General features: G+C 40.9%; 1 protein-coding gene across 2 annotated transcripts; it reads left to right on the top strand.

Annotated features, from left to right (window-relative positions):
* The first annotated feature begins 493 nt into the window (after positions 1–493).
* On the top strand, positions 494–25,275 carry hsd17b4 (hydroxysteroid (17-beta) dehydrogenase 4). 2 transcript variants are annotated; one of them, XM_079343268.1, is made up of 25 exons: positions 494–683; positions 1,165–1,218; positions 2,258–2,365; positions 2,991–3,050; positions 3,150–3,171; positions 3,306–3,352; positions 3,629–3,713; positions 6,464–6,651; positions 8,290–8,381; positions 8,926–8,950; positions 9,092–9,220; positions 11,892–12,004; positions 16,718–16,830; positions 16,993–17,116; positions 17,292–17,343; positions 18,049–18,120; positions 19,018–19,121; positions 19,229–19,294; positions 19,680–19,749; positions 19,859–19,965; positions 20,678–20,764; positions 20,876–20,962; positions 21,355–21,493; positions 23,298–23,425; positions 24,383–25,275. In XM_079343268.1, exons 1-25 carry the CDS (start codon positions 632–634, stop codon positions 24,470–24,472), a joined length of 2,214 nt encoding a protein of 737 aa, XP_079199394.1. In that variant the 5' UTR covers positions 494–631; the 3' UTR covers positions 24,473–25,275. The 2 variants fall into 2 exon arrangements, with proteins under 2 accessions (XP_079199394.1, XP_079199393.1); XM_079343267.1 differs by having other exon boundaries at positions 495–683; positions 20,876–20,966; positions 21,359–21,493; positions 24,383–25,273.
* The last annotated feature ends 1,364 nt before the right edge of the window (positions 25,276–26,639 follow it).

Genomic DNA, 26,639 nt, shown 5'->3' with positions numbered 1-26,639 from the left:
GAATGTAAAAAAAAAATCCAACCTACATAAAAATAGTAGGCCTACAACATATGTAAATGCATTGGTTTAATAGGAGGATAAAAAATCAGGATGTGGGAGCAAATATGCAGTATACTACAGCCATAGTATGCATCAGAAAATATAACAAATAGTTAATATTTAAGCACTTTCCATGTCAGTCTCTGTCTCACTCGTATCTACACCAGTCCATGAACTGACTGAAATCATTCTCAGCAAAGGTTTCTTCAACTCCACAATAGCCAACATAGTGTTTATTATGAAACCTATAATAAAGTCTGTTTTTTTCTTGGGTTCTTAAAGCAATCAAACATGAATGTTAACAGAACAACAAGAATTAAATGCAAAAAAACACTTTTTCAATGAGTATCGCTGTGGTCAAAGTAGACTTCTAAATATGATGAGTGATGAAAACAAGGAGGTTCTGGATGGGGAGGGAGGGTCGGAAAAAAAAAATCCTCCTTTCCTCTGTTCTGATTGGTCGATGGTGAGACTGCCCCCCTCGCAAATACGGAAGTGGAACTTGTAGAAGTTCACCCTGCTGGGAACTGGTGTTGCTCTTTAGCGTTTGTGTTGTCAGTGTGCAGAAACCAGAGAATAACATTTTATAGGAATGTCTCTGTCTTTCGAGGGAAGAGTCGTGCTGGTCACCGGGGCCGGAGGAGGTAAACTCGCCGTGCAAACATGACGTTGCTGCTCACTGTTCTGGCTGTTAAACAGGCTTTTGCAACTAGCTCTGAATGCTAACGTGTACAGTAAGAAGATGGAGTATATTTCGCGAAACTATGTATTGCAATACTTCATGCACGTGTCTTTCATGAAATACTTCATACACGAGCATGTCGTTGTTGTTATATCAGCAGCTGGTTCCGTACAGCTGTCACATCAGGGTGTCCTGATAAACATTCTGGACACAATGACACATCTGTTCATATACCTATTTAACCTATTATGCTTTAATTCAGCAAAAATAGCCTACAGAGTGTTTATTTGACGAACACAAGAGCAAAGTGCATCTACTGTAAAACAATTGTTTACAATCCCGATAAGTGTGTGAAAGGTCAAACCCAACAACTACTCAGCTTGTTGTTGATGATGGGGGAGTTTCATTTAGCATTTTACTAATCTCTGTCTTTCTTTCTGCAGGCCTTGGCAGAGAATATGCTTTGGCTTTTGCTGAGAGAGGTGCAGCTGTTGTAGGTAAATAAAGGATCTTCATTATTATGCCACGTATTTTGAACGGGTGCTGTGGATATCATTTTGTCAGTACAACAAACTTTGACCCTGTGTACATAATGAAGCGCTTACGAAAGAGAACCCTGACAGTGTCCTGTTTACTTCTCTTTGGAGGTCGGCTGTCTTTGTGTTCACATCTGGCCAGCGGGATTTCAGATGTTTTTATCTGTTTGGGACTGGAAATAAATTTGACATTCAGAATCAAAATCCTTTTTTTTAGCAATCTAATACAAGTAGCAGGTCCTGTAGAATTGGTTTCTACAGTCCTTGCTGCAGGCCACATACACGTATACAACACACACATGAACAAAAAGAGTATATTTGATCTAATTATATATGACACCTGCATGGCTTCCTGTTAGAAATGAGTTTTGGGTTCAAGTAGATGCACTGATCATATACATGACATGAGCTTGCTATTTGCACGTTATTATGATATAATAATGAGGATTGCTACCAGCCTCAACATGCACAATCAGCAATAAATGCAACATCTCAAAATAAATACTACATCATTGTCAGATATTTCTGCTTTCGGTTACATTCATTCTTTCACAGTGGTGAACAGGGACAGTCCATGCAAAGCGTGGTCACTTACTAAATCAAATATTCCAATAGATTATATGCAATGATTCATAGAGACCTTTAATTTAGAGCCATAAAATTGGATCTTGGCATTAGCAGAGATGCGCAGAGCTGAGTTACCAAACCTTTATCGAGCCAGAAGAATAATATGACTCATTGTATGCCGAGCTAAATTCAACCATAATAAATAAATGTCAGTTGCATTTACCGTCACATTTTTTTTAAACTGCACAGTCGCTATCATAAACATTTGTCCTCCCCCCAAATAATGTATTTTCCCTGCTGCCTGGACCCAACTTGCCCTTGAACTCTGACAAGGAATCAGCTTAGCTAGACTCTTCTCTTTACCTAATCAGTTGTGGAGAATTGCAGAACTCACCCCATTATTGCTAATCTTTTTCTTCTTGTTGCAATAAAGTGAATGACCTTGGGGCAGACACTAAAGGGGGCGGAAAGAGTTCTGCCGCTGCTGATAAGGTGGTGGAGGAGATAAGAGCGAAAGGAGGCAAGGCTGTGGCAAACTATGGTAAGAAGTTTGGACTATAGCCTTCTTGTCTGATGTATTTTTTTGTTTTCTCTTGACATCATTATCTCTGTCTGTTTATTGAGTCCTGCTTTCTTTGGGGTAATTTGTAGAATGGTAGACTGAAAATCAATAGTGATTTCTGTCAGCCTGACTGGCTCACTAATAAAGTTGATATAGTTAGTGTTGAAGACAGATGTAGCCTACTTCTTCATCTTTGTGCATCTCACGTACATACAAAATAAAGCTGCAATGAGAGCTGTTACATCAATGTTTTGTGAGGGAAGTTTTGAAAATGGCTGATTTCGCACCAGCAATCCCAAACAGTGTAAGAAAGGGTTACTTATCAAATCTCATTACTCATCACAGTGTTGGACCTTATGAAACGTTCTCATATGCTTCTCCGCATCTTAGTTATATAAGTGATATCACACACACACATTTTTCTCTGTGTAAACTTGAACACTTTCAACAATAATCGAACCAAAAATCAGATCAATAACACATAGAACACAGTCTTTTGGAATCCCAGTTAAACAAAATCATTGTAGAGATACTGTATGAATCATCAGGTGCAACGAACTCTCAACATATCTGTGACTGCTGTTTGTTTGTCGTGCTCCTACAGAGTCTGTTGAAGATGGAGAAAAATTGATCCAAACAGCTCTGGATACATTTGGAAGGATTGGTTAGTACTGTTGAATCATGCATTGATGCATTTTCTTTATCTTTTATTTTTATGATCAAGTAATTACATTAACTCTGTAACACCTTTTTTTTTTTCTAGATGTGGTTGTAAACAATGCTGGGTAAGTCTGTTCAGACTTTCTAGTTATTCCTGGATTTACTTTAAAGTGTCTTTGATAACTGTCAGAACATGAATTGTTAGTTTTGTCACAAAGACATCAAAGACTGAACACTGCCCTGCTTTTTCTTTGCCAAGGATTCTTCGTGACCGCTCGTTTGCAAGGACGAGCGATTTGGACTGGGGTAATTGAATTCTTTCTGATGTTTACATTCACTTTACTCTCATTAACTCTCACTGTAAAGAGCATCCCAAATATGATACATTATTCCCTTTTGTTTGGCTCATCTCACAAGTATTAGACAAATAATGACTCAGATAATGCATTGTGCTTGTTCTTTGTGTACCTTATGTTTTAAACAACAGATTGTCTGTGTGGGAGTTTGAAAATCATACTGGAGGCTGAATCGGTTTGGCGGTGCTCTTATGCTCTCTGTCCTTTCTCCCGCTCTCCATTTCAGACCTGATTCAGAGAGTTCACTTGAGAGGATCCTTCTTGGTGACTCGAGCCGCCTGGAATCACATGAAAAACCAAAAGTTTGGCAGGTGAGTGCAGCTATTGACGTAGATAAAACTGTGTTATCCTCCTATTACGGGGGTTGGATTTTTTTAGAGCAGTATTATTCTCAGCAGACGGACCATTTCTGGCCTGTAATCAATAGGATATCAGTATTCTGTGTGGTAAGGCCCGATTCAGACATCAAATAAAGTACCAAAGATACTCAAAGGGGTTTTTATGTGTCCTACTTTCCTACTTTAAGGAGGCTCTTGAGAACAGGCACTTGGGGTAATGGGTATATAAAGCATGCCTGCCCTCACATTATTCTACTCATATTCTGACTCCGACTCCAGTCACTTGATACCTCTTAATATTTCTCGCTCCAGCAGATTCAAGGTGTGCAATGAAATAATCTGCATACCAGTAAAAGCCCAAGACAGCAAATTGGATTTGATTATGCAAATGAGCACATAATGAAGGGAGTTTAGTGTGAATATGTTAGCACTAAATTAATTGATCAGTCCAAAGAAGCAGCAAATATGCTGTATCGGTGCGGTGCAGTTTTTATCTTATCCCCCAAGTCTCTACAGCATGAACCAGTGATATATCCACTCTCTGAAGTTGGCAGGGTTTTTTTTTTTGCCATTCATCAGAGAGTCCTCATCTTCAGATAAACTTCTTGGATGAGAAACGGCGAATTGATACTTACCATCGACTTTGAGCCGTGATGAGTATGCTGATGTGAGAGATTTTTTCAAAGAATTAGTCGCTTATGAAGGATGGCAAAACATTGTCTACTTGGGGTGCCTGTTGGCCTTGTGCTTATATTGAGCACCCCATTTACAGAGGCTCCAGTATTCAAGGCAGGCGGCCCTGTTCTAACATGTCATTCCCCTCTCTTCTCCCAATTTCCTCCTATTCACTGTCCCATTCTGAAAAAAAAACAAAAAAAGTAAAAACAAAAAACGACATAAAGCCACAAATGATATCTTAAAAGAAACAGTGTTGGGTTAAACTATACAATGCATACAGAGTAAATTCATACTAACAGTCATTCTTCAGATAAAACATGTTCTAAACACAGATGCAGCTAATTACACTTATGAAGTCTGCATGTAGGACCTGAAATGAGCAGGTACCTCTTGACAGCTGCAACAAGAACAAGTGTGTGTGGTGAAAAGGGCCTATTGAGGCTTGCATGCGTTGAATTATAATTTTCAGCAGCAGGTCACATGACCGGCTTTACACCCATGTTACTGCAGGTAACAGATGCCCTTCCTAAGAGCACACGAGGGGCTCGACATGAATGGAAGAGAACTGCAGTCCATTAACTAATGATGCTGTTGCATTATATACAATCATACTAGTTATTGAGCTGAAAACAGCGGAGAACAAAGTTAAAATTATTATAAAATACGAGGACACAAGCATATAAGTTCTGATCCTTCTAATGTTATGGATGTATTTTAAGCTGATTCATAAAGCATGGCACTTGTTAGGATGATGAGCATTGTACTTTTTAGGCTTGTTTTGCTTATTCCTGCTCTCGCACTTCTTTTACTGTTGGGTGTTTTACATAGCCTTTCCATTAATCACTGTGAGTATCTACTATGCTAGTTTATGTTATGCTCCTTTACTGGCCATAGCTGTGACTGATCACTGTCATACCAAATACCAACTAAGAGTTATTTCGGACTTCTCTTGCCGTGCTTCCTGCTCTTCTTACTCGAGGAGGGAAGTGAGAGAAGGCATCCAGGACTGAGGTCAGCCATGTGACAACATTTATCCTCAAGTCCAGTGAGCTTTTATTCCAGTTGAACCAGGCGGGCCTACAGTATGAATTACGCTTTAACCTAGATCATGGTCTTTCCTGCCATCTAGAAGAGTTAGTCATTAGTATCTCTACCACGCGAGAACAGCTCTACTCGTTGCATATGGGCAGGTTTCAATCAGTGTGGGCAGCCAGCCTAAAAAACAAAGTTGATGATGCATTTCGAGTCAAACCCTGACGTAAATGAGAATTAGTCATATTCATGGAGGCAATCTCCTTAAGACAGACAGGATGGGCATATAAGTCAAGAATATGAATAAAGCTATGTGAGCGCATGGTGCAGCACACCGATCAGCGCCCAATGCACATAACAGAGTCTGTGTGTTCACTGTTCACCTATATGGCAGCATTCAATCATTTGATGTACAGACTGAAAGAAGTTTTATTGGCAGGGATACGTGACATGTGAAAGGTTCCAGCAGTAATGGCGTCATGGACCTTTTGTGCATAAAGCTTATTGATTTGAAAATGTCCATTCATTGCCGGTCCTCCTGTGGATGTATTGTTGTGTGCTATGGTATGGATCACTGCTCTCTGATGACCAGTGATTCAGCGTGTTTCAGATGTCTTCAACAGTTAATGTAGCGTTTTCACCTCATTACTCTTGCTTGACTGAATTGAACTGTCTGCTTGAGATTACTTGCAAAATGTTATGTGTGTGCCTGCTGTGCATACATGCGTACATTCCAGCATATAGCCTGAGCTCACAGACGCTCAAATCTACTGTGTGCAGCTCTGCATATGTGAGAAAGCAGTTGTGTGTGTGTGTGTGTGTGTGTGTGTGTGTGTGTATATGGGTTAGCATGAATAGCTGCTTACATTTACGACTCCTGTGTGTTAATGCATGCATGGAAGTGTGTAACGCTTTGTGAGGTCATGAGTGTTTGGTGAGGGGCCTTCTGTGCGTCCAATTACTCTGCAGCGATGTTTGTCACTTACTTTTTGCCTCGGGTTGTCTTTGTCCAGAATCATCATGACAGCTTCAGCCGCGGGCATCTATGGTAACTTCGGCCAGGCCAACTACAGCGCTGCCAAGCTGGGCATGCTGGGCCTTTCAAACACCTTGGCCATTGAGGGACGGAAGTATAACATCCACTGCAACACTATTGCTCCCGTGGCTGGGTCACGCCTCACAGAGACCGTCATGCCCCCAGGTGAGCAGAGAGATTAAAAGACATGCTTGATTGCATGCAGTCGGCCTGTATAATTCATACAGGGGTGCACTGCTGGGAAAGTGAGTGCACAGGCTTTCACACATGCATGTTTTTTTGGGGCAGACGAAAGAAAACAAAAAGATTCCCTACCTCTTGTTTTTTTTTTTTTTTTTTTTTCAGGACAGCTGCATAATGTTATGCTCATGTAACATTGATTTTCAAAATTTAAGGCAGCGGCACTCCCGTTTGACATGCAAATTTGTCATCTAATATTCAAGGACTGTGTTTTTCTTTTTTTTATGCTGTTTCAACAGCGGTGATGCAATCATGCACCCTGTAAGTGCTTAAAAAGTTTTAATGTCTCAGGCTGTTGATTTAAACAGGCAGCTCTGGATCTCTACTTTGACTGTAGGTGTTAGCTGTGCTTTTAAATGTTCACAAAAATGTGAGTAGGCATGCTAATGACACATCCTTATATATCATGTTCAAATATTTCTGCAGGCAGTGGTAATGTGGCATTTATTGCCTACAGCTACAAATATGAATAAAAGCTTATAAGCAGAGACAAAACGAGTCTGGACATTGTTTCTACAATAAATGTCTATGAACCTCCGAAACAAAGAAATTGTCATTGATTTAAAGAGGAAATGGTTTTATTTTCTCCTTTATTTATTTATTCGCCCAGATAAAAACAATATTTTCTCCCTGGAAACCACCTAATCCAGACTCGGTACATTCCTATACATGTTGAGCAGATTGCTCTGTGACTGCAGACCAGTTCACTAACTGGGGCATTAAGTGACAGATTAAAAGGAAGGGTTTTGTTGTCCTGCAGTGCTGATCTAACCGTAGCATCTGTCACACTACCACGGTGCCAACTGTCACAGGATGACTTCACCTCACTTAATGACTCGGTTCCATATGTTAGCTCTCACTGACTCAGGCTTTTTTTGATAAAAGAAACAGCCGAAAATCCTCCTGCTAAACATGGCAGACTGCGAGGAAACAGAATGCCAGTTTCTTTTCCACCACGCTTTGATAATAGAAGAGAACTGATATTTTCAGCACACATATGGTGCCTGCTGTTGGATTTGTCTTAAAAAAATGTGTGTTTCTTATTGGGTAGGTTTTTTTTTTTCAATGTGTTATTGGTTTTTACTCCTTCATTTCTGTGTTTTATTACAAGAATGTATATCATTTAAAACAGATTTTGATTTGTGCTGATGCTCTATGAGATTCAAAGGTTGTGCTGTTTTTGCTTGACTAAAGAGTGAGAGTGTTTCATGGTGTTTATCCAGCTGAAGGTTTACTGATCAAAGTGAACAGATTGGTATGTTGTCAGTTTCAGTGATAGGACTGAAAAACAATGCTAAATTAGGAGCAGCATGATGTCTAATATGTACAGTCATTTTAGCATGGTTTACTAAATTGCACTAGTGGAAGAATGAGTGTTTATGTATTTGATGTCTGTTTGTTCTGTAGTAACAGGGGAGAATCGTGTCTTATCATTGTCACATTACACTGCCAAACAGAGACGCTGAAGCAGAAGCTGTCTATTGTTATTGTTGATTGTATAACAGAGGTGCAATAAGAAGAAGCTCTTCTGTACTTTATGCATTTATGTTTTGTGTTATTTAGACCTCGTGGCGTCTCTGAAGCCGGAGTATGTTTCTCCCATAGTCCTCTGGCTCTGTCACGAAAAATGCCAAGAAAATGGAGGACTTTTTGAGGTAAACAGAATTTAAAAACAAAAATTTTTTTTTCTCAGTGTTAGAATTTCTGTATTGACTTCATTAAATGTGTAATGTTAATTCACTGTTGCTGATGTCAGTCAGACCTGATACAGTTCAGCTTTGTATAGAGACCAAGGACAGCTTGGAGAGAGTCAACGGCTCTTCCTGATATCTGCAGGATGTTTGGGAAAACTTGTTGTTCACTCAAAGCTCCTAGACGTTATAGATTAGTCTAGGTGAGTCAATGTGTCAATATCTGTTTAAATATAAACAGAGCCTTTGAAAGTGTCTGGCAGTTATGTTTGAGCATGACACTGAACCACAAGTGTGATGTTGATGTCTCCTCGAGTATTCATCTGATTTATAAACTTTTATCAACGTGAGCCATCTGAGTCTTATTGTGTGGAGTCAAGTCTTGATAATTTCCTCGACACTCAGCACATTGGTTTAAGGTTACTATATCATGATGATCCATTAAAATACACCATTTCCTTACAGAGAAAACATTCCTTTTATCTGTGTCATATTTATCTCCTTTCAGGTCGGTGCAGGCTGGATGGGTAAATGTGAGTATTGTGTGTTTTTCTTGAAGGAAATGTCTCTATGCATTTATGATACTCTGTAGCCCCAGGTTCAAAGGTATCCCCCCCCCCCCCCCCCCCCGTCCATCTAACAACCTCTTTATTTATGTGTGTCCATGTGTGCAGTGCGCTGGGAGCGTACTCAGGGCCAAATTGTGAGACAAAAGAACCAACCCATGACTCCTGAGGCTGTCAGGGACCAGTGGGACAAAATCTGTGACTTCAAAGACGCCACCAAGCCTTTGAGTATACAAGGTCAGTAATGCATGTAATGCTTGAATACTCACACGTGTGCAGAATAACCTCATACAGAGGTGCATGTGAGCACAGTGTGGGCACATACACTTAAACACATACACATTAAAAGACCATGTATGTTTCCCTTCAGACTTTCTTCTGTTAAAGATGTAAATCTGTTTGTCTTGAGAGGTCATTTTCATTGAATATTGGGGCAGCTTAGTTTGGAGAATCCCACACAGACTAAGTGGGTCTGTACCTGTGACTCGTTCTTATGAAAATGAAATTCAAACTCCAGATAAGTTTGGTGATTTATTAAACAAACAAATGAATGAAAAAATAATTCTAAACCAAAGTCCTCATGATAATTACCATGATGACGATAACGCTGACGGCAAACCCACTCCCCCTTTTGGCCATGCTTCCCGTCACACCAATGCACAGGTGAAAAATCTGGTGAAACCACGGCCACTGCTATTTACAGAAAATGATTTCAAACCCATATAAGGATCAACACCTAACAAATAATCAACAGGAGTAGAAATACTCTAATAATAGACTTTAGGATAAAAGAAGGGGAAAACGTCAAAGCTCAGGACTTGTTTCTACATTTTAATATCAAATACAGACTTTCGGTATCGCAGTCTCCATTATTTTATGCTGCTCAGCCGCCGAAATGTTTACTGACAGTCAGCCAATCTGGTTTCATAGTAAGATGTAAACATTCTTTATAACAGCACTGTTGTGTAGAAAGATGTCAGTATAGTTATAGACACGTGGCTATGTAAAGGGAGGTAAACAGCAGATACACTGTGAGATTTTAGAAATCTTCACAAATAATGACACACTACAAGAGAGAAATATTCATCAATAAATTCTTCTCAGCAGTAAAAAACATTTAACTTTAATATAGAAAATCTAAAACGTAACTTATATACGTTTATATATATATATATATATTTGTTGACATGCTGTAAGTGGAGTTCGAGGTGTTACAGTGCAGAGATGGTTTGTGTTTGAATACTCAGCTCAGTGGTGGATAGTTCAGCGTGTCACATGGCTACTGTGCTCTGATGTAAAAAGACAACAGTTTATTTATTCTCTGTTTTTTTAGTTTGCATAAAATTAAAGGTGTGATTAGAAAGTTTGTAGAGGGGCAGATGGCGGTTTAAACACTTTTTAGAGTTGCGTAGATTTGAAACGAGAGACATAGCACATGTTCAGTGTGGCTGCCATGGATTCACACACTTTGACCGTGCTTTTGTTAACAGCAAGCTTTATCTTCCGCCAATGGAGCCCTTTAACTCTCAGCTCATCTGTGTTTACAGCGAGCTTAGTAACAATCTGTTAGAGATCTATCGAGTGAGGAAACTTAAAAAAAGGAAAGATGAAGGAACACTCATTGCATAGTGTGAAGAAGGTCTCAAACTAAAAGCTGGTAAAGTATGATGATTATTTCCTTCCGCCTCCTCCACGCTCTCAGATGTACATTTGAAGACAGGTCTGAGGTGTTGATATTAACTCAACGAGTGGGGTGGTCCCCATGGTGCTAGCTGGCCTCATTAGCATGACTTTGTTGTGCCTCCTCATTTGTAGGTTACAACAGAGACTTGTTGTACCTGCCTGCCTCTGAGTGATGCCAATTAGTCCTCTGCTCTCCACAGTCTCCCTCCTCACTAGTCTTAGCTGTCATTTTTTACTTGTTTGGACTGAATCTAATTATGTATTCATTGCTAGTGTGGGCTGTTGCCGCTGCACAAAGGGCGCACAATGATAACAACAAGCTGGACCTGCGTCTTGGACTCAGCTACATTCGGTCTTTTTTGCTGACTTGGATATTTGTTGGGTTTTTTTTGTGTAAAGTGTAAAAGATCTGTGACTTCTTGTGCGACACAACCTGCTGCGCGTTTTCAAGCTAACATGTCATTCTAATTTGCCCAAACTGAAGAATTAGATGCTTCAATTCACCACATTTACTATGAAAACGGATGAAGTATCCACATCAAACATAGCAGAGATTCCTTGAAGGAAAAGCACTTTCCTCAGCGTTAAATAAATAACTGTGCAGCTTCATTTAAAAAAAAGAAAGAAAAGAAAGAAAGCTCAGCCAATCACGAAGATCTGTTCTCACACTACCTTCACTTCAGAGTCAGAATGGACCATTTTCTGACATATGGTGTAATGAAGCTCAGTTTGCTGGTAGTGTAGTGGTGAGTGGGTGTGCCCCTAATTTTTCTTCCAAGCATGTGGCTAGGGTTCAAATCAAGACCTGTAGCTCCATTCCTACATGTTATTCTTCACGACTGTCCAACTCTTTTCACTGTCCTGTCTCTCAAATGTAGGCACAAAATCGCCCCCAAAAAATCTAAAAAAACGAAAAAACGGAACTTGAACAAGACGGAAAATAATATTAAAATGAAACACAGCCTCCTACTCTTGTTGAGCAAAAGATTAAGTTAGATGGGAAGTAGGTTAAATAGACTCTATGAATGGATTATTAATCCATGAATAACAGATTAGTCAGACTAGGTCAATACAGATGACTATTAGAAAAAGTAATCCTTTTAGACATATTTTTGCAAAATATGTCATCAGACAAAGCAAAATACATGCCCTATGTTTATTTTCTGTTTTTAAACACCTGTTTGGTGTTCTTCCACTCACCGGTCATCTCTCCTCTGTTGTGTAGAGTCTCTACAGTCCATGGTGAGCGTGCTGTCTCGAGTGGAGTCTGACGATGAGGTGGGTGCCAATCCAACAGCTGCTGCAGCATCTGCAGGGTCCACTTCAGGAATCAATCCAGTGAGTAGAAATGGCCATTGGCTCTTTGTTTTGTCCGACAGTTGTGGAGAAGATGTGTGCATGTCTTTAAAAAGTTGCAAAAAACCCCCCAAAACAAAACGCCTATTTAGTTTCGTAAAGGGGTAGTAAAAGACATTTTTTTGCATTTAAAAACATCTTGAATAGTATCGCCTTACCTGCTGTGTGCCATAACATCCGTACAAAAATATGTTTGTATTCATCAGAGTGGGGCGCACAGTTGGTGTTTTGTAAGCTTTAACTGAAAATGGATTGATAAGAACAGTTGGCTGCGTGTGCTGCCCTCTTTTTTTTATGGATGTACAGGCGGCTTTATAAGACCCGTAAACACCATCAGTGCTGCTCGCTTTAACGCTCACTGACTCGCCACCTAAATCAACTCAAATGAACTCTGCTCTGTATGCATGTGTATGTGTAAATAAATATAAATATATATATATACAGTATATATGCTGCTGCCCCGATCAAATTAGCATAATTACTTACTAAAATGATTGTCTGCTTAACTTTAATGTCCATGAGGGGAAGTTTGGTTTACAGCAATGAACAATTTGAAAACAGTGAACATATAGAAACACAGGCACATAGATTCAGACAATCGGAACAACATCAAAACCTACAAGTTGTTCAGGTAACAACATGAAACTGAGAATGTATTGAACTCCTCAGTCATCAGGGTCATCACAGTCGTTTCATGGCCTGAGTTATAAAAACACGTTTCGAGCTGTTGGACTTTGCTTCTTTTAATCTGTGTCTCCCACCTGAGGGCAAAAGCTCAAACTCACCAAACGGAGGATGTAGAAGTCACTGTGAGATGTCTGGAGCCTTAGCTGCAGCTTGCTCGAGAGGTGCAGAAAAATAACTGTAGGCCACTGCTTTTTTAGCACTCTTACATCCTGCTGGTTGTAGGAAAGTTTAAAAAAAAAAAGAGAACTTGCAAAATCCTTGTGCATACTTGTCACGCTTGCACATGTTAATTAGAGAGGAATGGAAAGGATCTCTTCTTCCATTAAACTTTTTCTTAAATAAAAATTGACCCCATACAACCTTTATTTTACTTGCACTGTTTTTCTTACATAAAGTCTCTCCTTTCTCTGTCCTCTTTTTCATTTCTTGTTCAATCTTATTTTCACTTCTCCATCCATCTCCTTCACCCCATTTGCCTCTCCTCTGTCATTTGTGTGTGTGCGGCTATAGCAGCGACTTTGACGGTCGGTTGATAATGACTTTTGAAAGTGTGGAGCTGCGAAATCTCAGACTGCTTCGAAAAAGGCAACTCATGACTATTTAATTCCACCGCACTGTATTTAGTCTGGGACATTAATAGCTTCCTCAGCGAAGCTTCTACAACATACATGAGTACTCTGCTGTCTCCCGTAAATATGAGACGGTGATGCATCGGATAGGTGTCAACTCAGATTAGCTTTTAAAAGGCGATGTGCAAAAGACGCCGCAGCACAATAGAAGGAGCGATGGCTCCCTTGGCGGTTGCTCCTTCACTTCGTCGTGTTCCCTATCATCGAATAACAGAATGTGAACTGGTTGCATTTCACACATGGCTGAGTGGCTTCAATAAAACATTAAGCCACAAGTTTTAGTGTACCACATTAAATAATTATCCCCAGAAACAGCCTCCATTTTCTGTTCATCTAGTTGTAGCATGCAGTGGTGAGATTGAGTCAACAGATTAATCTGCATTTGGAATCCTGCTCAAACAGGTGAGTGAACCTTCTCCCCACTGTGTCTGAATCGTGCAGTAAGTAATAAAAGAAGACGGTGTCGGTAAGCTTATCAGTAAGAGCGACCTTTGATAGTGCAGATATGGAGAGAGTGAGGGAGAAATATGTGAAGCATGAAGCATTCTTGAAACAAAGAATAATTGAGTTGGTTTTCTGATTCAGTATTTGATCATGTAAGTTCATCAGTCGATCAATATGTATTTGTATACATTCATAACAAATGTCATCTCGAGGGGTAAAAGACCGTACTAGAAAGACCCGACGTTAATCCATCATGAGCACAGCACGTAGCAACATTTAGCAAAGTTACAGGGCCAAGAAAATGCTTTGAAAGATATCTTCATTTTCATCTTTCATTCTTTAACGTCTCCATGCCACTCGTCTGGTATCGTCAGAGCTGCAGCTGAAATATAACTCCTCAAACAAATTCTCACCACTTGAAAGATTCAGAGCAACGCGTTCAATGAAGAGAAAAAACAGGACTAATTATGAGTGATCTAAAAATCCGTAGTAAGCCGCAGTTTGCACATTAATACCCGCTGTTAGCGTTCTGCCACTTGTCCTTCCTGCAGCGGTGTGACTTTAATCTTTGGGAGCCTGTTTGTCTTCAACTTCTTATATTATTAACATTCTTTTGTTCAGAGGTTGTTAGACATGATGATCTGCTGACGGCAGTGAGGATTGTGATTGATTCACCAAACTATAAAGAACTGAAGCAAACCAAACTCAGACCTGATACGATGGTTTAACACAACACAGGTGAAGGAGTGCTGTGTTGTTGTTGTTGTTGTTGTTGTTGTTGTTGTTTATACCCAGACATTGGCGATGCAGCGGTTCCCTCAAAAACAAAGTATTCTCTTGCATTTGGATGTTTGCAGATAATATGCTCCATGGCAAACCTCGGATATCCTCGCCCTTATACTTTCACATTTTGTTTTTCAAGTTAATTGTCCCTGATTAAAACCACTGAGAGGTTCTGGAAGCTGTAAAAGCCTTTTCCAAAAGTAGAAAGCTCACATCCGACTATTGAAGGCAGCACCACATCAGGGAGTCACGAGGTCAACATCAACACTTGGCTACAATTGTTTGTTTTTCTGTGTTGACTTTTACTACCCATCACGACATCTCTTCTCTTCCTAAATCATGTTTTGGTTACCACTTTTTTTTTTTTAATACTCTTAAAAATTCCAAAACGAATGAGTGGGCTATATACTGATGTATTCTATGCAAATAATTCAAATAAAAACCAATCCACTACAAACAGAAGTAAAACCATCGGCTTTGACACAGAGAACCAAAACACGTATAACAGAGAAGAAGGGCATGATGCAGAATGTTGAAATGTCAACATTAATTTTACATATGGACATCAAAAAAGAAGCATTGTGCATGATTGTTTATTTAGCTGTTCAAAGGCATTAAAGCGGCAGTAATTTCACACACCATGAATCAGTTTGTGTCTTTGACTCCACAGTAAGTGTATGAGCTGCAGTAACTACACATTACTTTTTGAAAGTGGTGAAAGACCCCTCCTTGTTGAAAATCCCTCTAGTTTTTCCCTCCTGTGAGACGCTTACATCACTCTCTAGCCTGCTACAGTAAGATCATATTTCACTACCTCAGATGTTTAATGACCTACACTCCTGGGTCCTGGGTTTCACTGTCCTCTTAACTGTGTCTCTGGCAGGGGTGTGTGTCAGTGCGAGTGTGTGTTTCTGTCTGGACCGGAGATTTGGAACAGAGTCACAATATAGCCTCAAGACAAACATCCCCATTGTGTCCTCAGCTGACTTAGCTTTGTTCGCGCTTGTGTGCCGTCCCGTGTATAATTTCTTTCTGTACACAGAAACGGGGTGGTCGCTACATTTCTGTCTTTGTCCTTGTCACTGTATGCTGCATGTAGTGCTTGAATAAACCAAGCTGTGCTGCTGCTGTGTCACCGTGCTTCGATTCATGTCATGCTCGTCTCACACGTCTAATAATCTGCTTATATAATATTGTTGTATGATGTCATTTGGTAAGTGAAGCAAAAATATCAGGAACATCTCATTGGCTCTTCCTCAGTCAACACTGCCGTGTGCATTCCCAGGTCTTTGTATGTTAGGTGGTTTTGTTTTTTTTTGGCTTTAAGCCAAGTCCAAGTTTATAATTCATGTGATTATGTACAATAAATGAATCCACAAAAACTGACCAGCAAATATCATGAAAGTGACTCATCAATCGGCTGTGGCTCTACTGGGAGCTCCCCACTGCTGAATCTCAGTCTGGGATAAATTAGGCTTTTAAAACATTTACAACACAACCAAGGCTTCCACCTTCCTGAGTTTTAAAAGGCTTCAGTGTCTTCGTGTACTTAACTCTTGATCACTGCGCCGAGTCTCGGCTCTTTTTCAGGCTCGTTAACAGAGAAACAGTCGAACATCGCAGCCTCTCTGCACTGGCCACTATTCAAGTTCATGATCTGTTTTAAAGTAGTGCTGATCACACTGTACCTGCTCCAGCCCAGGAGTGCATTCACAAACTGCTGACTTGTCTTAACAAAGCGAGCGCCCACGATCTTCAAACGAGTGAAAATCAGTTTTTACTTTCTTTCCACTTGAAAGCACAAACAGCAGCCTCTTAGTGGAGACAAAGAAAACTCCAGTGATCCCTGTAGTAAGCAGGTTTCATCCTCTGATGATCATACATTTCTGTCCCTAATTTCTCTGCAATCCCTCCAATAGTTGTTGAAATTTCAGTCTGCACTTGTGTTGAACCAGCTGACGGTCTCAAAAGCACTCCATGACTCTTTCATCCATTTTAACAGAGACAATTCATAAATGATTTACTCTATGACTGTCTAGTTTTCCAGATTTCATATCTCATTGATTTTCTCTGTGTAAAGAACAGCAAAATAAGTGTTCATGTCAAAAAGCTTAAAGATTCACCTCCAATGACTCCTGTCGTTTCCCATCAGGCTGAAGCAGTGGGACAAAAACTACCACCGACAACATTCAGCTTCAGCCATGTCCAGTGTGTGCTCTACGCTTTGGGGGTCGGCATGTCAACCCGGGATCCAGACAACCTCAGGTGTGATCAGTGTACTCATGTGGCTGACTGCTCTGAAAGTAACCTGTGTGGAATAAAACCGAAAGAAATGTTCAATCCACGTTGATAAAATTATATCTATCAAGGGATGGATGTTTTTTTCTCTCTCTGTGGTATTTCTGATACCCTGATATTTCCCTTTAGGTTCCTGTATGAAGGCCATCAGGACTTCGGCTGCCTCCCCACCTTCGGGGTCATTCCTGGCCAGGCAGCCATGATGGAGGGCGGGCTCAGCTCAGTCCCTGGACTCAACATCGACATGACACGGGTTAGAAAAATACATCAAAGCTGTCTTTCTGTTTTTTTTTCTTCTCTGAACGTATTTACATTGTTTCATGTTCATGTGCGTGTTTGTACTCCTATAGGGTATTGCACACACAATAGATAACAGAAAGGGCTTGTGTAGTATTATATATCACAGCAGTTGTAATGTTCTGTGTCAGGTCCTGCATGGAGAGCAGTATCTGGAGCTGTACAAACCTCTGCCAACCTCAGGTATTTCCCTCTGTTAAATACTTTGAGTTTATTGTCATGTAATTACTGGAGATGTAACATAATAACAAAGGCAATAGAAGGATGGGTTCACTTTGCTGTTACATGTCATATAAAGGGGGTCAGTCTGAGTTTAAGAGATAATTACAATTTGACTTTGAATACTTTTATAGGGCTTTGTGGGCCCTTTTTTATGGTTCTGCAGAGAATTAAACTTTATTGAGTCAGTTTACCTCTTCAGCTGTGATAGGATTTTACTGTGTGATTATATCCTGTCTGTCCGTACTGAGGGCGGGTCTATGTAAAGATCAGTCTGGAGCCGACTCTGCTCTCATCTCAAAAAGATCCAAGCTTTAGGATAAGTCTCTGACAATCTATCAAAACTCGGAACAAAACAGAAGATCGTTTTAATGACACTTGTTGCACTAACCACCGGGACACCAGGGCCCTGAAGCATCACATGTTACATATTACAAAATGTGTCAAATGATCAATCCATGATAGAATTAGTTTTGTTGAATCGATTGTTTTAGCTTTTGTAAAAATCTTTTCTTTGTGGAAACAGCTTTGAAACGGCTTCAGGTGTAGTTTGGGATGTACAGCTTGTTTAGTTATGTTAATGAAATAGATGATTAAACCTCAATAATCGATTGGGTGATTAAACCTCAATAATCGATTGGGTTATAAACGGTTGAATTCCTTCCTCAGGTACTCTCACCTCTGAGGCCACGATAGCAGACGTGTTGGACAAAGGAAATGGAGCCATCATCCTCCTTAATGGTGAGTTTCACAACTTTGTACCCTACTCTGCGTTTATGCATTTGTTTCCGTTCTCTTTAATGTGACATTTCCTGAAAGTTGCCTCTCTGGCAGAATTAATGAAAGTCAATTTACAGTGTGCGTCTGCAGGGATGGAAATAATGGAGAATGGCTCGTATTTTTATTTGACAACTCCTTCAAGAGAGAAGATATTAAAACCACTCTGATCTATAATTAATCCGATTTAAAACATACATCGTGGGACCAGAGGTTCCCGAAGGATTTATAGTGGGTAAAAAAATGAAATGTAATTTCCGTATTCGCAGTAAAGCAGTGTGGCTCTGTTGTTTTCCCGGAGAACGAGAGTGAAGTCACAAAGCGTCCTGCAGAGGCAGCCCCGTTTTGTTTTCAAGCCCGATTAAGTTTTGAACCGGCCCTAATGAAATTAAGCAGGCCGTACGGTGAGAGGCTCTGGATTAGATTCTTTGTGACAGCTGCTAATTGTTCCTTCAGTGTGTGTCCACGTGGACCGCTCCACGCGCTGGAAACAAACTATGAATGCTGCGCGACGAGGGGATGTGACTTAAGCAGGTGTTATTTTCACTCTGCTTATTGTTACACGTAATGTCATGATGTGGAATTGTGTTGGGTTACGTTTCATTCAGGTTGACTGTAATTACTCCTCAATTTATAAATCAAAGAATAGTGAAGGAGATCCTACAGGGAAATAAACGGCAGTAGGTTTCTTTGTTGTTTCTTTTTACTACACTGCACTATGTAAAAATATGCACCACCGTGACGCAGGCCTTTACAATAGACATGGACACAAATAGTTTTGCCTCTGTGAATTAAGGGAGCGAGTACGGCTGGCACCTCCGTTGTAGTTTGACTGACACATTTGTGCTTTCTGCTTTGCAGTAAACACCTTCAATGGCGACGAGCTGGTTTGTTTCAACCAGTTTTCCGTGTATGTGGTCGGAGCCGGAGGGTTCGGAGGAAAGAGAACATCTGAGAAAGCCAAAGTGTGTGTTCTGTGTTAGTTTAGCTCAAACTATGAGAACACAGCAATACGCCAGGAATAAATACCTGCCTTATTTCTGATGTTTCATTTGTGTTTGGTTCCCCTCAGGCCGCTCTGCCTCCACCCAATCGAGCACCAGATGCCGTGGTGATTGATTCGACCACGAGAGACCAAGTGAGTGTGGCTTTTTAAATCGGTGGCATTGATGACACGTGGGTGAAAACAGGACGTACTGTTTTGTTTTTTTTCCTCTTAAATAATCGCTTTCGACAAAACGTGGAGAAGTGTCGAACATGGTTTTCATGCAGTTTTAAAAATGAACACAGACTGTTTGATGCAGCAGAAAATTCAAAAAAAAAAAGAGACGAGACAGAAAAAGAAAAACGGAATCCCTTGAGCGATTTTTAATGACTGCAACTGTATCACTTCAAAGGCGTTTTTATTTTAAGGTGTCTCCTCTACCGCCCTCATAATAATTTAATGTGACGTGTTAGAGAAGTTCAGAGGTTTATGAATTAGACATAGATCTAAACAATATCTGTTTCCCCTGTGGTTACAGGCTGCCTTGTACCGTCTGAGCGGAGACTGGAACCCTCTTCATATAGACCCCGACTTTGCAGCCATGGGAGGTAAAAGTCTGCACACCTTTCCCATCAACAATGTCGTTCTTCTTGTTCGGACGGAATCTTTCACTCGGATTTTGGGTCAAACTATGCGTTTGGATCTCTCTTTGCTCAGGCTTCAAGGCTCCCATCCTGCACGGCTTGTGCTCGTTCGGCTTCGCTGCCAGACACGTCCTCAAGCAGTTCGCAGACAACGACCCCGCCAGATTCAAGGCCATCAAGGTGAGTTTTACCTGTGGAGTGATTGAGCCTCCAGCGAGAACCAGGCATACTGTTGTTCTGTATTATGTTCACATTTTAATAGAGGAACTAATTAAAACTAACTGCGTTTAAAGCGCCCGTGAGGAGTAATTAGCAAGTTATGAAAGAAACTGAAATCAATAGATTAGATTTTCAGCTACAAAAGCAAACAAGACCATCAAGGTGAAGACTGACTCTTTTCTGATTTCGTCCTCTTCATCTGAAAATTGCTGGAGTTTTTTTTTCTTTTTCTTTCTTTGCACACACAAAAATCCTCCTGGATCGTCGCCTCTCAGCGGATGAAATGCACCATTCATGGTGACTCTCTGCTTTCAGTGTTAGATGTAACAAAGACTGTTTTGGCAGTGTGCGGTTACTTTCCTTGCCCAGCAGCAGCAGTTGCGGGGATTGAAAATAAAGTCCAGTTTGTTTAGATCATGATGCCTTAATCTGTAAAAGGTTGGCGTTAAAGTTAAACTGATTAAAAACTTCTGTATAATCTTTCATGTTTAATGTGTTTGCGTGGCACCCGCACATGTCTACAGTTTCCACTTCTTTAACCCCCAAAAGCATTTGTTGTTGCACAATTGAGTGTTTTTATCCACACTGAAATGACTGTTGAATCATTTTGTCTGGTTGACTGATGTGTAATAATTACATTAAAGCCCCATTACTGTCTCCGTCTCATTCTCAGGTTCGCTTTGTGAAGCCTGTGATGCCGGGTCAGTCCCTGCAGACTGAGATGTGGAAGGAAGGCAACAGAATTCACATCCAGTGCAAAGTGAGTCATTAAAAATAAAAGAGCGCGCTTTTAAAACATCCTAACATCATTTTGGATACGTGCTGTGAATGTACTGCGTGTGCCTGTTCGGGGCTCTTGTCTTTCATGCAGGTGAAGGAGACGGATACTGTCGTGCTAGCTGGAGCCTATGTGGATTTACACGGCTCAACCGAAGCGTCTCCACAAAATCTGCCTCGAGTAAGTCGGTCGGAAAATGCTTCATTCACCTAACAATCGATTTGGTGCGCCACGAAAACTGGCGACAGCGATGGCCTGCTTCCTCACGACCTACTGGAGAATGTAACGCAGAGCAAGACACATCCTCTGCTCTCCGTCTTGTTAAAGAGTGGGGCTAATGCAGGCCTGCTGCTGCACGTGTTTAGTTCTTCAGGGTAATGCATGCTCATGTGTTGTAGAAAAGTGCATCTTGCATAGAGACTCGACAATTCTAGCTGTTCTTAATTTACCTTCAGATACTTGTATCCTCGTATTCCTGCACTTCTTACACAAAAAGTATTATTTTAACAAATCTGTCATCTGCCCCTCGGTCATACCTTCATAGCTCTTCTCTTCCTTCTTCCTTCCTGCAGTCAGGAGGCTTTCAGAGTGAGCTGGTGTTCGCAGAGATCGGTCGTCGAATCAAAGACGTGGGCTCTGAGCTGGTGAAGAAGGTGAACGCTGTGTTCGGCTGGGAGATCACTAAAGATGGCGAGAGCTCAGTCCAGTGGAGTAAGAGCACTTTACAAACACGCCACTTAATGTAGTCACACCGTGGGGAGAGAATTCAAGTTCAGGTCTCATTTTTTTCTTTCACTTCGGCTGAAAAACAAAAAAAACATTCACGCGGTTAAAATGCAGCCAAATATCAGAGCGCTCGGAGAGCTCACACCTCCACCAAGGAAGGAAAAAACACTTTATATGTCCGGATATGTTTCCAAAACTCTGAGAATGATGTGGAAAGGACGATGTTATGCCGTCATCTCTTTTTGATTGTTTTCTGAAGTAGAAATCGTTCTCATACTTCTTAAACATCTGGGACTACCAGAATATCGTGGTGTTGATCAAACACAGACATCAAACATTTAGGACTGCTTGGTTTTGAAAATCTGTGGATGGGAGCTGGATCCGCTGTTTTTGCATGTGCGTGAGAAGGATCCAGAATCTGACCCTTCATTCGATCGCTCTCTCTCTCTCTCGCTCTCTCTCGCTCTCTCTCGCTCTCTCTCTCTCTCTCTCTCTCTCTCTCTCTCTCTCTCTCTCTCTCTCTCTCTCTCTCTCTCTCTCTCTCTCTCTCTCTCTCTCTCTCTCTCTCTCTCTCTCTCTCTCTCTCTCTCTCTCTCTCTCTCTCTCTCTCGCTCTCTCTCTCTCGCTCTCTCTCTCCCCTCCAAGTTTGATGAAAAGTTGTCCATGACTTTTCTTTCCCCATAATCCTGCTGACAAACAGAAAACTGCGCGGAAAACATAACCCTCTCTCCCGAGGTATTAAAGACAGCAGAGGACATTAAAAAAAACGCTGAATCAATAAAAAGGTTCATAATGTGATAGAAGCAAGAAAAAGTGAGATTAGATTAAGTGCTAAACGGTGCAGAGAGCCAACAGGGAGTTTGTGTTATCTCAGAATAAAGAGCATTTTTTAATCATCGTTTTCAAATTAAAAATGTGAACCTGCTGCACACACCATGAGGGAAGCATTGTCAGGCTCCTCTCAAAGAGTCAGTCCACATTTGCTTCCTTGAATCTGAGATTTCAGTTCGATCTTTTTTTTTTTTTTTTGTCAGCTTGAAGCTTCTCACAGAGGAGGCTGAGCCCCACCTGTCATACTGCTCCGTGTTTCAAAGTTGATTCCTGCTTTTCCACCATTTTAATGAACTCGGCGAGAAGGTCAGGACTGATGCTCTTGCTTAAATTGAACACCATGTACCTCCTGTCAAAAGTCAAATCCCATTGCTGCTCACTGCAGTACTTTCACAAAGTTTGCAGTCTTCGGCCCCTCGTGTTGTAAAAGCTCAGCTGTTACAGTGAAACCGTAGAAACCTATCGATGAACTTTCTACAGCGGCAGAAGTCTTCAGCCCAAGGCAATACTTTTTCAAGATGTTTTCACTAAGCAGTTCATTCCACAAACTTATGAAACATGCACAAGAACAACGCTGTCTTTACACTTGACGTGCTATAGAACAACATGAACACCACATACAGTAGAGAAACCTCAGGCTCTGCTTTCTCTCAACACCTGGGGAGAAGCTCCAGCTCGAAGCCCCCGTCAGGACTTTTTAGCTGCTTATTTCAAATAACTAAGAGGTGGAGCTGAGACGGGCCTTCAGCCTCCTGGAAAACAGCCACAACGTCCACCCGTCAACTCAGCTGCACTTTTAATTATGCAACATTAAACATGATTATTAGCCTTTACATGAACAATGCTGCTGAGTTACAAACCAGTAAAAACCGCGAGAACCACTCGACTAAAACACTCCTCAAGTGTTTGATTGATTCCTTCCCCGCCTTGACTTCTCCTCCTCACCTTCCTCCTCTAGCTATTGATCTGAAGAATGGCTCGGGCTCTTTGCATAAAGGCCCTTACAGCGGGAAGGCGGATGTGACCTTCACAGTGGCGGACGAAGACTTCATGGAGGTGGTGCAGGGGAAGCTGAACCCGCAGAAGGTAACGAACAAGCAGACAGATGTTTAATAATTAGTGCTGCATGTTTGAGCACGAGGTTGACTAACATTCTGTCTTATGAATGTTGTTTATGTTTGCCCTCGGAAAAAAACCCATTTTTCTTTAAGTCTGATTTGCTGACGTCTGTGAATTTTTTAGTCTTACATTTTAAATCTCGTCTCTCTTCCGACGCTGAAACCACATCTTGTACTCTCTAATTAAAGTTAAAGTGTCTTTAGAGAGCCCTTTAATCGGCTGTAACTTCTCCCTTGATCTCTCCGTGTCAGGGAAAAAAAAAAAAGAAAAAGCATTGCGATGATCCATCAAGCAAAGTTCAGAAAGCACTCAGCACGCGGGTAATCAATCGACACTACTTGTTATGTCTGAAGCATCTCATCTGTCACGGGGATCGGCCATCAGCGTACAGAATTTCTACACTTCCTGGAGTGCTGGATATTGATCTGAGGCCTGTGTGCGTGCGCTTTACTATGTGCTTCAGTTCCCTGATGCAGCGTCTATCCTGACGATAAAAGGAGCAGCTGGAGAAAGATTAGTCCGGAGAGTTACAAAAAAAAAAGAAGAAGAAAGAAAGCGCTTCTGTCATCCAGGGTTATCAAATCACCATCCTGTGATTGATTTCAGCAGAGGAAAACACTGCACAGTCACAAGAGTTCACTTCATGACTGCTGCTCTTTTCAGCTCTGAAAGATTTTTATGTTTCTTTTTTTCTGCTGGCAAAGCATCACTTGTCACTTATTCCCTTTTAGCTCAAGACCTGGCTTGTTGCTTTTTCATTTGTGTGAAATATTTGCTGCAGGCATCTTGCCCTCATCTTACTCCCACTGTGCTCCAAAACAACTTACCATCCAACCAGCCATAAATCAGAGGAGACTTTGTGCTTTCTTGGAAAATAAAAAAAGAATCACTCATGTGTGTCTTTTGTTTTGGTCGTTTTGATAGGCGTTCTTCTCCGGCAAGCTGAAGGTTAGAGGCAACATCATGCTGAGTCAAAAGCTGGAGGTCATCCTGAAGGACTACGCCAAGCTGTGAGCTCCTAACACAGCCAATCAGACGACTCCTGGACTCCACCAGCTCGTTGCCTCTCTCTCTCTCCATCTGTCCCCTTCTCTCGTCCCGCTCTGTGTGCGTTTACTAACATGGTTTTCCTCTCAAGAGAGATGCACTGAGAAGTGACCCAGTAACAATAGAACTACTTCAGGATGACATTTGTCACATAAATGAACTTTCATTGTCGTCATACGATGTACAAAGACTCTTAAATAAATAAGAGGTGTCACAGAGCCAGATGTGCTTTCACAAGGAGGCAAATCAAGCTTAGGAGGAAACATTTATATCATTTCAGCCTGTACAAGTTTATTTCATCCTTAAAGTCTGTCTTTACTAAATGTGCACTTAAAACTCTCCACGGAAAAGTTTCCACTTTAAAAGTAACCTTTGATTTCTGTAGATTATATTCAGCGTTTCATCCTTGATACTTGGTGAAATCGATTTGGTGAAATACATTTTCTGCTTAATTATTAGCAACAGATGTCTACTAAAGAGTGTTTGTTTGTATCTATAAAATCTTCTCACTCATTTTTGAATGTCATTGTAAAAAAAATCTAACGGTTACTCTGCTTTGAAAATAAAGTACCGTAAATTCCGTACTATTGAGCGCACCTGGATATAAGCCGCACCGGCTAAAAATAAGTAAATAAATGTATTTGTACATATATAAGCCGCACTTGATTATAAGCCGCAGGTGTCCACGCTATAACAAGAGCTATTTACACAGACGTAGGCTACCGGTAACATCCGCAAATACTGTAGCTTCCGTACGGACGTTAAAGGACGACGAGAGCGTTCAAATAATAACTTTTAATAACCCGATCACTGTCGGCCGTGACCACGCCGTTTACAGCAGAGAGCAACACATAACTTGCCGTAACAATCCAACTCTCTCCCCCAGCGTTCTCTCATACAGCCACTCAACACGTTCTCGCTGGTGCATTCACTGACTCTCCACATAATCGGAATTATGAACACATTATCAACTACTGACTTTACAACATGAACCGTTACAATACGAAGCCTAGCCGACGGTGTCTGTAACACGGCTGATGAAAAAGATGACCGTAATATATTTCACAAGAAAAAGTCCATCCATTCACTGCCTCAGAATGACTTCATTACTCACTTCCTCAGTCTCTGTTGTCGCTGTCAGTGTCATCTTAACGTGCAGCAGCTCTGTTAGCTTCTTTGACAGCCAGGTCGATCGCCTTTAACTTGAAAGCTGCATCATATGTATTTCTCCGTGTGTTTTCCATCATGAGGGTGCGTGCATGAAGCGCAAAATGACTGATATTAAGATCCGACGTGACGAAGTCAAATGTTTTTGCGGCAGAAGCTCATTGTCCCCCATAAAAAATCCATGCATTAGCCGCACCGGAGTAGAAGCCGCAGTGCTCGAAGTGTGGGAAAAAAGTAGCGGCTTATAGTCCGGAATTTACGGTATTTCTGACTAAAAGTCCATTTCTGTACGTTTATTACCTCCTAAAACGTATCAGGCTTTATGAAGCTCGAGCTGATAAAGATGGAGAAAACCTTGTGAACATGTCGGAGTATTAAGCAACTAAAAACCCGAGGTGAAGATGGAGACCAAAAACTGAGCAAGAAGGGAGAAATGTGACTTTTTCCAATGAAGGCAGAAGGCCATCAGAAAAGAACCCACTGTTAAGAAGAGATTTGGTTTGCTCTTTAATGGAGATCGTCGTTATTCCAAAGAGAACGGTTGTTTCTTCACCACCTGAGAACAGTTAAGTTCCTGTAAACCAGAATCTCTTTGTTTGTGGGCCATTAAACTAGATTTAAGTCTTTTCATTGTCTGCTGTATATCCCAGCTTTTTAAACTATCTCACGCAAAGATGGGAAACCTTGGCTACAGCAACATTCATGTTGCTGTAGCCAAATAGTAAGAATCACAAACAATAACAGTCAATCAGGTTTAAATTTTACTCAACAAAAACCAGTGATCAAATCTTATTTTGGACATATTTTTTAAGACTTCATGTTTTCAATCAATTAATATGCAAAAATAGACCTGAGGGTCATGTTGATGGGGGTCCTCATCTGATCCAAAGAATGGTGGAAGAGGTCAAACATGAGAGTGAAGATAATCTACAGGTAACACTTTCTCCAAATTAAAATGAACATGCTC

Source organism: Symphodus melops, assembly GCF_947650265.1.
Source record: "Symphodus melops genome assembly, chromosome: 1".
In the NCBI taxonomy this organism is placed as follows: domain Eukaryota; kingdom Metazoa; phylum Chordata; class Actinopteri; order Labriformes; family Labridae; genus Symphodus; species Symphodus melops.
This window is presented reverse-complemented; position numbering and strand designations above follow the sequence as displayed.